The sequence below is a fragment of the Apteryx rowi genome, unplaced genomic scaffold, assembly GCF_003343035.1.
Source record: "Apteryx rowi isolate R43461 unplaced genomic scaffold, aptRow1 scaffold_332, whole genome shotgun sequence".
NCBI lineage: Eukaryota > Metazoa > Chordata > Aves > Apterygiformes > Apterygidae > Apteryx > Apteryx rowi.
The window spans coordinates 435,316-447,979 of NW_020449775.1; the positions used below are offsets into that span (position 1 = coordinate 435,316).

General features: G+C 36.8%; 1 protein-coding gene across 1 annotated transcript in view; it reads left to right on the plus strand.

The window, feature by feature from the left end:
• Nucleotides 1-12,664, plus strand: part of DEUP1 (deuterosome assembly protein 1) — a 39,517-nt gene that overhangs the window by 21,983 nt on the left and 4,870 nt on the right. Inside the window, exons 12-13 of the mRNA XM_026071895.1 lie at nucleotides 776-975; nucleotides 10,753-11,053. Coding sequence (XP_025927680.1) covers nucleotides 776-975; nucleotides 10,753-11,053 — 501 coding nt within the window. The remainder of the gene's footprint in view (nucleotides 1-775; nucleotides 976-10,752; nucleotides 11,054-12,664) is intronic.

Consider the following 12,664-nt stretch of genomic DNA (forward strand, 5'->3'; position numbering starts at 1 on the left):
GGCAGTTCTAACTTAGCTAACTCAGTTGTGCAGCATGGACTTCATGGAAGGAGTGATAGTGCAAAAAAGGAATGGGATAGCCTGGCTAATCAACTTCCAGAGCTAATTTGCATCTTAATATTACAGTGGCTGGGCCTCTTCGCCCTGGGTTGCACGTACATGTGTTGCTTGCATTTCAGTATTCTGAGCTGGGTACCAGGTGGGCTAACCCCACCGAGAAGCAGGGTGTTGTAACACAGCGAGCATTGAGCTCATGTGACTTTACTACTTCTAAACCTGAAGGTAGCTCATTCAGACCTAGCTTGAATATCTCTGCATAGATATTAAATTGTGCCTGTAGATATACCTTATATCTAGTACAGTAACGAATTTCTGATTTTTTTTTTTTTGTTATTTTTGGTGGCATCATTACTGGAGGGAGCAATATGTTAAAACATCTACAGCTTTAGCTGTTGTGCTTGCTTTTATGTCATAAGTTTTACAAAGCAAGTGATTAATTTACAACAATAATATTCTGAATGCACTGTTGGCTGAGAAAATTTAATTTGTTTTAATGTGTTACACAGGCTGTTATCCCTTCTTTCCCATTTATCTGTTTTTTGTTTTTTTTTTTCTGGAGGCAATTCTATCAGTTTGCTATAAGTGCTGCATGATTATATATGGTAGCTATGTCTTTAGCATAGAACATTGCTTTGTGTTTGCTTATTGAAAATATTAGTATCCATTTATTGTGGAAACAATGCCCATTTAATGATAGTTTTATCTCCTTTCACAGAGTATAGATTTATCTAACAGAAAGCATGGAAGTTACACAGCTCCCATTCACAAACTGGAACACGAGAATGTAAGATTACAAAATAGTCTCATTAAACTACGAAATAACACAGAAACATCAATACTGGATGCCATGGATGCATATGAAGAAACAGAGCACAGCTACCAAACCCATTTAAAGATGCAAGAAAAGGAAGAGAGGTAATATTTTAGACTGTACACATATGTGAAACTTTCTGTAAGTTTTTTTGGAAGCGCCTAATGAGGCCAAACTCTTAAGATTTTTTTTCTGTTTCTGTTCATTCAGAACTCTGACTAACCTAGACATCAGACTTTATCTAGCTTTCCAAACTACTTATATGAACTTTATTGAAGAATGCACACAACTACAGTGTTTTATTTGCACTTGGATCTTCCTGGATGACACACTAAGAGAAATGGTTTTCCACAATAAAAATCTGTAGTTTATCAATCTTAAATCATCCTGCAGTCAAAGTGAGAGGCTGGCCAGGAACATGTTTTATATGTCTGGTACTAGCTTTTCACATCGTAATGTTGAGCTATGAGGGGAAATGATAAAGTATTATTTAGATAAGTGGATGAATAGAAATAAACAACTATCCATTTTTTGCTCCATGACCTCATGTACAAAAAGCATAATAACATTAATAAAACCGTAACTGAACTGTGTCCTCAATAAGTAAAGAAACTAAAGGGTCCACATTCCCTTCCAGTAGTTCTACACTATTCAGCTCCTTCCCAAAAATTAAATAAGTGAGAAAACCATGCTCTGAGTATTTTCAGATACTGAGTATTTTCAGATACAGGCTATTTCAGGCTTTTTATCACAAATGATTTACCAACAACAATGTACATGCGTGACTACTTAAATAAAATGTAGCCACTATAAACATATGGGGCAGAGGAACAGTGCATTTTATTTTGCACAGCTATGGAATAGGCGGAATTGCAACTAGAGCTCAAAGAGCTCAGTGATATTATTTGTCATGTGAAATGCCATAGCATTCCCATCTTGGGTTAGAATTCCATTTGGCTTGGGCAAATGTAAAAATTTGGCTCGTGGAATGTCAGAACAAAGACATGTTCATGCCCCAGTGGAATCCACATCTAAAGATGAATTATGATGTGTAGATTATCCACGTCCTATTATTAAAGGTTTACCAGAAAGATTCATGCATAATAGAATTTTCTTCACACTTATCAGATGTCTGAAGAATTGGGTTGGTCCCCCTAACCCCAAATCAGACTAGATGTCTTAGATCCAGTTATGTCTGTATCTGAGGCATATAGTAAAATTTAGGTTCAAAATAGGCTTGGTAATATTCTGTTTAGAGAGGGAAGCATAATGACTCTGGTACTTGTAATTACAGTGCTTCCAGGAGCAATGGGCAGTCCTAGACCTACAAACTAAGTTAAAAATCCGTAGACTAACTACATCCTCTATGACTTTGATATGACAGTAGCAAGGGTTCATATGCAGATCAAGTGGATACTGTTAGCAAAAGTATTTCCAATCGTGATACACAGGATGGATTTCCACCTAGAGCAGAATATTACAGAGGCAACACACTTCAAAGAAATCTGTTTACTATACAGTAACTCTTTCCTTCTTCTGTGCTGTTATGGAATCTTTTTACTACACCAGGAGAGATGTTCACATTTTATGTATGTACTTGTAGGTATTATACTGTTATCTCAGTGTGCAATTCTTCCTATACAGTTTCTGGTGATATGATTGCGTTTATGGCAAATATGTCAATCAGCAAATTGAGCCATGTCTCCATAGGAAGCTTGGAGTCATCTGTGTTATATGAAGAATAATTTCAGAATAATATATTCCCTGAAGGGAATCTTGGCTAATTGCTGGGTATTGGAAAAGAGAAAAGAATTCATTGACTGTTAATTATTCTGTAGTTCCTTCCTATCCTTATCCTCTTACCTCCTTTCTTTGCCTCCTCCCTGAAATTTAAAGATGAGAGTGTCATCCAGATACAACACAAGTTAATTTTTAATAAGCTAAGGTGAGCAGAGATCTGCTTCTGGCATTGTATATGAATGTCATTACAATGGAAAGGCTAGATAAACTCAGTTCTTTCAGACTTCAATAGCTATAAAATAAATAAAGCTACGCTGCACATTTACATGAGCTTTCTAGCTTCCTACTCTGAAAGGATGTTTTCATTACTTTTAGAAGATGAGGGGAGCTTCTAGCAAACTGACTCTTCTTTTCAAATTGTAGGGCTTATAGAGCTGAGATGAGGGGTGGAGTCCTGGGTAAGTTCCTTAGCTACATTGGCCCACACGTCTCCCCTAAGTTAGGTGGCCAAAATGCATTTTTCCARCTACTCAAATTAGCTGCTCTCCTTTAGGTGTAATGGAGCTCCCTGAGATCAGATGGCCAGGCAACAGGTGTCATATCAAATAGATCTTTGTCCTGAAGAATGCCTCTCCTTCTCATGCCATGCCTTTTACAGCTCTCATTACCTTTCCTCTGCTTCTAGCCTTTGCTTCTAGGCATGATGTGATGTCTCGCCTATTATCACAACTCCTTTCCTCGCAAATGTGTTGGATGTGTAGCTGCTCTCTCTGCCACTGCCAGTCACTGCACTACAAAACTTACAGAACAACAGTCACTGAACAGATATAGCAAGGAGTAGCATCTATCAGATCACGGTGAAAACTGAACCAGGGTTCACTGTCTGTGAGAATGCTAGACCAATGTCATGTCATTTAATAGCCAGTCTCTTCCACCATTCTAGATCACCATCCAGAGCCTGTACAAAAAGAAATGTCAATGTGTTTTCTACTTGCCACAGTCTACCAATAAGCAACAGACATATTATTCTCACAAAATAGTACAAATGAAGCAAGTCGGAGGCAGAGAGAGAGAGCTGTTGGGCATGAGCTGAAAAATTAGGGAAATGGCCTAGTGGATGCAAAGAGAGGCTGTTAAGCCATCTACGAGGACAAGAGGATCACTGTTCAATGAGCAAATAAAAATTCCTGAGTGTGGCCAAGCAACAGATTTCAAGACAGCTAACCAGAGCAACAAATGCAGCAAAGGAAAATCTCCACATATTTCAGGTCCCCAAAAAGCACAGATAGGACATAAGACAGTATGTAGTTCAAGTACTGGGGGATATGATAGCAAAAATGCAGCATAGATGAAAAGAGGAGTTGGCTTCAGATTTGAGAAGGTCATTAAGGCCAACATTAAGTAGACAGATTCTAAGAATCCAGTAGTTTGGATTCCACTGTAATCTACATATCTCCTTGCAGTCAAATGGATCATTTACTAACTCTCCCATCTCTCCACTGTCTTCTAACAAAGGGAGTTTTGGTGTGGAGGGAAGTCATTTATAGTTGTTACTGAGCCTCATCTCTCCGTACAAAATCCTTGGTTTAGATCTATATATTTTGTTTAGAATTGACATATTCCAGCTGGATAGATTTAGATGTGGCATGATGAGCTGCATCAAAAATGAGCTTGAATAGATTCCAAATGGATAAAATAGTATGTGTGTGAAGGACCTGCAGAGCACATGCAAAAGAAGCAATTTAGATGCCCATGGACCTTTATACATCTCAGTTTGGATGGCTACCAGATTTAGCTACAAACTGGCTCCTCTGTGTGGAAACAGTGATGGTGGGTTGAATCAGAAATAGCTAGATTAAGGAGACGAATTCAAACATACTTATGCCAGCTATGGAATTAGACTAGTTCCATGTGAAAAGATTTCTTTAATACCAAAATCTTATAATTATTTCTCAATAAATAAGTCTACAAAGAGTATAGCTTTCCACTTGCTTTTTTTGTCTGAATTCCATAATAAAGATTACCTACTTAGTATATTTGTAAGATTTTTTACTTATTGTTGGCTAACTGAATTTGGCAATAAGTAAAGCCCCAGAAATGTTTGATCGTTATTTTAATACTTTTAATATTAAGCATTTAAAAAAATTATACGCTGCTTAAGCTATTCTTTGCTCCAGATTTTGCAAAACAGGACAGAATATATTGCTACTGCCAAATAAAAACAAGACAATGAAGGATATACAAACCAATATGAGAGGTAAACTGCTCTGCAGGAGGTTATCTTAATAAGCAGTTTGAACTACAACTCCTGCTGAAAAGCTTTGTGTCCTGCTAGTTTCATTTGTTGGGAGTTTCTTTAAATGTATTTTAATGCCTTCTCTAGTTTTGGTGTTCTTGGCTGACCTGATTTTTTAAAGAAACATAATTTCAAATGTCCTGAATAAATCATTATCACATTAAACTCCTTTTTATGGAAAAATAATGAGACTTAAGAATACTCAGGCTTATAGAATGCATATTGTAGCTATGCCTTTCCTTCTTAATGCCTTGTATTCAGTAAATCACTGAATTACCTTCAAACACATTATAATCATGGAGTTGCAGTAATAAAAAGAAAATTAAACTCTCCACTAAATGTATTTTACACAGAACATGAGAGTAAAAATTAATAGAAAGCTAAATATTTTGACATTACACAATAAATACCACTAATGTAAAACAATTCTGTCAGCAAGGTTTAAATAATTTGGAGCCAAAAATTGTACAGGTTAAGATTTCGAACCTGTACATTTAGCATTTGACAAAAATGTAAAGTGATTCTCTTTCTGCATAATACAAAGGCATCCACTGTTGATGCACTCTTGCCTAAAATTACCTTTTAAATTCAATATATAGCATTTGAGGTAGTAGTTGTGTGTGTATATGTGTGTGTGTGTGTGTGTATGTGTATATGTATAAAAATGTATATATAGAAGTGGCAGGTTTGGCTGTTTTCGTACTAAGCTTTAAATGATGTTGAAAGCTTTGCTGAAACAAAGATTTACCAAAACCCATATACACACTATTCTGCACCTGTAAGGCTCATAATTTTACCAAAAATTGGTCAGCGCAATTTTTGCTTATGCTTTCACTATTCTTAAGTAAGAAAAAGTAAGATTTTCCCAGTTTTCTAAGGAATTACTGTACAAAAGGACCTATGAAATTATTCATGAGAATTTAAGTGTAATAGACAATACAGGTATGCAGGTAATTTGCAGAATTTTGGTCTTGTAAGCATCGAAGACCAACATTAAACCAAAACTGTGAGAGTTAAACCTGAGAGAGCTAACGTTCCTCAGAGCAGAAGTCTCAACTACACTACTGAACACAATTTAAATTATGATGCTAATTAGTAATATTAACTACTTCAAAGAAAAGTGAGTTTTAGCATTTTTGAAATATTGTTTCAGCTACTTACTTGTACCATATTTCAACAGAATTTGAAAATACAGAGCTAGAGGCCAATAGCCATGACTGAACTGAGAGCGTTGTGACTTGGGATCAGTTAAGTTAGCCAGGGCACTGCCAGCAAGCAGAGACAATTCCGCATCAGCACCTCTTTCTGTGTCTGTTTTGTTGGACTACAGCCTTAGGTTTGAGGGAGACAAGAATTTGTAGCTGTTGAAAATAGGAACAACAGGACTGTTGAAGAAGCTGAGGATTTTTTTCTGAGTGACTAAATATTAGTCATAATCAGCCATGAAGCCAGGGTGTGCGATGGCCCATCGACTGATGGAGCAGGTGTGCTGAGCCTGCTTTTCAGGATCTAAACATGCATTAGAGCCCCCAAAATAAAGGCTGTTTAGTTATCATAAGCATATATACAGATTTCAAAAAATGTGCAAATTCTCCATGCAGTTTATGTACACATGGGCCTGCCAGTCTTTTTAAGACCGAGGCCTCTATATGCTGTTAGCTCCCCATTTCCAGACAGGGAACTACCTCAAGATTTTCTCAGAAAACTAAATTTTCAAACATCGAATGTATGYGGATAAACCAGGCAATTGATATTGGTTGAGTTTAACTCTGGGGTATGTTTTATTTTATTGTGAGCATAAACCATGTTATTTATGTTTTAATTTGCAGTTCTGTTTCCATGGTAATTATGGCACTGGAGAAAGGGCAAAAAAGACTTTTTTTCACCAAGTAAAAAAATAGAAAACACAGTATTCATGTGGGGGGGGGATGCGAGGTTGTGTTTTAAATGGCAGTTTCCAGATGCCAGGCTTTTTGTTTGTCCCATTTGTATTCAGAAACCTAGAAGTGTTTGTACAATGGAAAAATGTCTTTGACTAACTATATTCTGTAATATTTTTCAGGCTTGTCATCACAATCAGTACCAGAATCCTAGGCACGGGCACAGTCGTTTTAGTTAGACGGGAGATCTCTAGAGAAAGTTTAGGAGATTGCAGGAAGTTATACAGACGATTAAGAGGCATTTCTTTCTTCCAGTATACAGTGAATTTCTAAATGTTACAGAGTAGCATATGGAGGAGTGGCATCTTTTTGCTAAAAAAGATGGTGCCCACATCCTAACTGTAACCAGTTTAACTAATTACCATTTTCATATATGATAATTGATTTATTTTTAATTGCCATATTAATAAGTTTCCCCACCCCCAAAAGAGTTCATCCCTTATTTAGAGCATAGCCACAGAGAGTAGTTTTGAATTTTGGCTGGACTGAAAAGGGTTTTCCATGATGAAACAGGTGTGTTGAGCCTTTTTTTTTCGGAAATGAAAACATGCATGTGAGTTTCCAAATTAAAGGCTACTTAGTTACCATAAACATATACACGAATTAGGTAAGTGGTCAAGGCAAAGTGCACTTTGATCACGTGGCAAAAGCGAGGGGTAAGGGCTGGGAATGGACAGCTAAGGTAGGTGGGGAGCTCTTAAAGGGATCTGCGTTGACAGTGGCGTATCTGTTTTAAGGAGGTTTTCCCTACCCTTTGGAGGTTGCACACCTTCAGTCACACTGACCATTGTATCCATTATTGCAAGAGATCCACTATAAGCAGCAAAAACAATCTCTTCAGGAAAATGCTTTTTAACCATTTTTTTTTTTAAATCAAGTTAGCAGATACACTTACAGGGCAACAGCAAAAATGCTAAGTCTGAGCACACTGGTCATTAAAGTTCTTTTGTTTTCTTTCTCAAGAACAGCACGTTAACCAACACAAGCTATGTAACTTGTTTTGCGCCCCTCAAGTCATAGATTTCAGAGGGATCGGGCTGATTCTACATACAAGAGTTGGGAAAAATGTATTCTGTCTATGTAAATTCCTTTTGCAAGGCTATATATAGCTCTTTCACTTCTTGTCCCATAGTGTCTTCATGTCAACAGTGATATTATCTGTGTGAAGTATGTGCATATGTTAAATACTCTATGAAGGTAAACACAGTGAAATCATAAGCTAGGCAGCTACATTTGCAGAGAATTTGCATTGCCAGTGTTAACAAATGGTCAGATTTTTAAAAAAGTTTGCAGACATTTGCCTACCTTCACATTTGTATTCAAACCAGAACTCAGTTTTTAGATATTAGTTTGCACTGAACTGGGGGAAATTTAAACCCCAGCTGTGAAATCTGCCTAAAGTGAAGGCAGAGAAAAACCCCTATCGAAGCACCTTACTCTACGTGGCATGTTCTTTCAAGATAGCAAGCAGCAGCAGCAATCCAATGGATTAGAGTAGGAAGTGGAGAGCCTTTAAAAAATCAGGCCACTTTTTTTGTGGTGGTGTTGGTGTGTGCGTGTGTGTGTGCGCGCGCGCGTGTGTGTGTGTGTGTGTGCGTGTGTGTGTATGTTCTACTTTTACCATCTAAAAGCAATGATAACTGTAGGCACCCAAGTTTGAAAATGCTGGTCTTAGTGAAGTAAGCTACAACACAACAGTAATAACTGTTATTAAATATATAGAGAACCAGTTTTGGAATAAAAAAAGAAAAACACACACAGATCACATAGCATTTTGCTGTGGGTTTACAGAGGAAATTACTTCCAAAAAGGTCAGAACACAAGATGAAAAAAATCTGTGATTTTATTATTCATGCCATTTATCTTCAGTTGTGGCAGTTTTTTCACGGTGCCCTTCATCCAAACAATAGATAGAATGGACTTTAAAACAGAAAGGAAAAAATAAGATTTTCTTCTGTGCCCAAAAGAGCAGAGTATATTTATTTAGTGAAGAGCAAGAAGGAAAGGAGAAAATTCTGCCCAAGAGAAGGTAAACATAATAGATGATTTTAAAAACTGAAAGGTTTAGTAAATATTCTCAGAGACTTTTATCTTAGAATGAATAATAATATTAATAACAATAGTATAGCATCATGCTTATAATTTCCTTTCCTGTAGCATTCAGACTATTTTAATCACTACTTCTTTTATAATCAAAGACAAATATATTCTTCATCACTCCTCTGAGGTATTCTGTACCACCCATTTATGGAGTATTCACTCAGTCTCAAGTTTTAGGGCCAATGAGTTCTTGTATAAGCAGTATCCATTAAGACTGCACAGCTACCCTCTCCCACCACCAAATATTTAAACTAATGTTAGAAAATGATGATGTGATCTTTCTGCAGAAAGCACTGTGCTTTTCTCTGTGCTTGGCAATTTGTTTTTTTTTTAACTGGTTTCCCTGGAACTGAGCAGCAATGCATACTCTTCAGTATTCATAATAACTGTATTTTAGCAGAGAAGTTGATCTTTAAAAGCTTTTATATCTGCATTTCATGTTAGTAAAGTGCTTTAGGATCTTTTCCAATGATAGGATATAGAGTAGGTTTATAACAGCTGTTGTGTTAAGCATGGTAGGTACCTCCCAAGACTAAAAATCTCTCTTTTATCTTCAGTCAGACTTCAGTACAATGGGAAATTTTACTACAGCCAGAAGTATTCTAACAGAAATGTAATAAAATCTGAAATAACTGAATTTTCTTGTTTTGCATGTTTTTGGTATATAATACAAGTGAAGATGCAATTGGAAATGAGTCTAATTCAGCAAACATCTGGGCAAGCTGGTCTCAAAATTCTCTGCTCTATCAATATGGTTTCAGAATTGTTGAGTTAACTGTCAGGAGAAGAGATTTTGAATGGGAAGCAAATAGCTTGCTTTCTTTAAGTTGCAGTTAACCATAATAGTTTTTGCTTGACAGAGCTACAAATGAATTCAAATATATGCTTTGACATCCATTCTGCTCACTGTAAGCAGGATGCAAGGTTATGGAACAACATTATAAAATACTTTAAAAATCTTTTGTAGTCTTGAAGGTTTCAATTATTGTTACAAAAACATGTTCTTGTACAGTTAAAAAAACTGTATTTTAAATATTTCTTCATTTTTTATATTAATCTCCATTGTGTTCTCATTAAATCAGTGGTAAAATTACTGTTGCAAGCAAAGGAACAGGATCAAAGTCTCCTCTACTGTTTTTTATTTAATTTATTTAAACATCTCTTTTAAATTCTAGCTTTTTGAACATATTTGTTTAAGATATAATTAGATCAAAATTTACTAGTTATGCAGACCACTAATAATAGTTTTTGTTTTCTACCTCAGTTATACTTTCATATTTCATTTCCTTGTATTTGTGTGGCTAAGTTCAGTCTAGTCCCTATATACCATAAGCTAAGTTGTCAAGACATGGCTGAAGAGAGTTTACATATCTTCTTTCACTGAAGAGCTAAAGGGATGATAACCTTTGGCAACGGACTGGCAACAAATAGGTGAGGAATATTGGTATCTTCAAATCCCTGAAGTGAATCTGTGTTTCTGCTCTTATCCTACCACAATTATACAGCAAGGTTGGTCAATTTAGGCTCCAATGAAAGGGTTTAAAGGAGCATAATTTAAGCACAACCGAAGCAGACAGAGAATGTATACCCAAACATTTATACTAACTAGCTAGCAGGTGGTAAGTTGCTAAGTTGCTGCAATTTGATAATGTACAATCTTATGCCCATAACTTGATGCTTGAAGCAGTTTGAACATCTGACTWATCAAAATTACATAAATGAACAAAAAACATGGCTTTGCTACAATAGCTTGTAGTTTTAACTGGTTTTCATACTTTGACTTTATATTTTTATTGCTATTTTAGATCTTTCCAAAATGAAGATGAATGGCAAATGAAACCTCAACAAACTGCTATGTTCACAGCCAGTAGATACCACAGAAACTGTAGTCATACTTTATCTGGCCAAGGTGATATCATTGGTTCAAAAAGTGGCAGCACTTTATCTTCTCTCAAACTTGACAAAGGTCACGACAAGGAACTAGATGATAAATCTCCATCACCACCAATGGGATATCCTTTGTGCTCTGATGGGTTGCTTCCTGAAGAAGGCAAAACAGTCATTTTCCTGGGCCATGCTTACAGTGCAGAAGAAATCAAATTATCAGTAAGTAACTCTTTTCCTATAACACAGATATTCTCAAAGATCCATTTGTGGACCAAATAGAAACCTGGAGGAGCTAAAAATTAGATTACCCCTGYTGTCATCTTTATTTATACAGTGCCAGCCCAGCAAAAACTGAAATACCTTGTCCTAACATAAATGCAATTTTTCTGAAGATTAAACATCCCCCACTGGGCCATACCTCCATATCAATAATGACAGTGATAATTACCTGCCATTATGTAACTGTAACTGTGGTAGAAACTTCTGTATTTTAGCTGGTTGCCAAAATTGTCTTCAGTATGGGCACTCTGCTTTAAGTTTCTTTCCCTAACACCTGCTAAAATTTATTGTCTTAAGTAATATAATGCACTGTCAGACAAATAAAGTTTCTACAGCATTAGATTAATGGATGAAATTTGAGGAATTCCAGCAACTATTTTCTATGTGTTAGTTATTGTATCCAAAAATGAACAGAAGTGATAACTGCTGTAATCCTTATTTTTCTTGAAGGAATAATAGTGCAGCATTCTTTCTTTCACTCTTCATAGGATGGAGATTACCAATCTCCATGGCAAGTGGAATAGATCCCACTTTACCTAGGTCCACTTCTTAGGAAAAGCTCTCCAGAACTCTCTGACTCCAGCAGTCTTTAAATTTGAGCTTTAGCCTCTTCCTTAGTGTTCTCTATTCTTCCCTAGGCATCCCTACTAGCCACTAATGTTTTTTCCACTTGAAAATTTAGCACTTATTTCCCAGACATCAAACTATGCAACCACGCCATCATTAAATAATGGAACTAACAGGTTAGTGAGGAATGGACTGTAGCCATCTCTCTGTCCAGCTGTGATGCATAATTCTTTGTGCCCAAGAGATCCTGAACTGTAGGTATGTGGCCAAGGCCTGTAGAGAGAGGTAAGGGAAGACTGTACTTCAGCATTTACTAGGGAGAAGCAGTCAGCAATTTGCTTCCCATTTGTCACGTTAAGTAGGAGAGAAGAGACATCATGATGCCAATAATCATCAGCTTCTTCAAGCAATTTGTGGTTGTCATCCCCCAGCTCTGCTGTCCATTTCAGAAATGTGCCATCCTTTCCTATCAGAGACATGGCTGCTGGAATACTGTCTTCTTAATCCGGAATCTCACTGTAGATTGGTAGCACCATAGTGAGGGCCTGCCCTGGGAAGCAGGGATTGTAATGCAGCTCTTCCCTGATCGTGGACCAGGAGCAGGGTCTCAGTAGTCAGAAAGCAGGGAGAGAACAATGTAGTCCTGGTAGTCATACTACCATTTTCATATTCTTATTCTTCACAAAAAATTTAAATAACATCTCTTGGCTTAAGAATTTTCCTCTTTAAATTGTTAACCACAAAAGTAATTGTTTGGGCTTTTCCAGGAGAGTTTGATAAACACCACTTCTCCTCTCCTCTTCTCTCAGAAGTGTCAGACTGAGACAGCAGGCCACAAAGCTTCCATTTCAGTCCTGGGAAACTGCCCACGCTGAGATAATTTTGCAAGCTACAGGGAAAGTATATCCCAGTTGGTACTCAGGACGTGGTCCATGCCAAGACAGTTGACTAGACTATAAGGAAAACACCAGTTTCCAGTTGGTG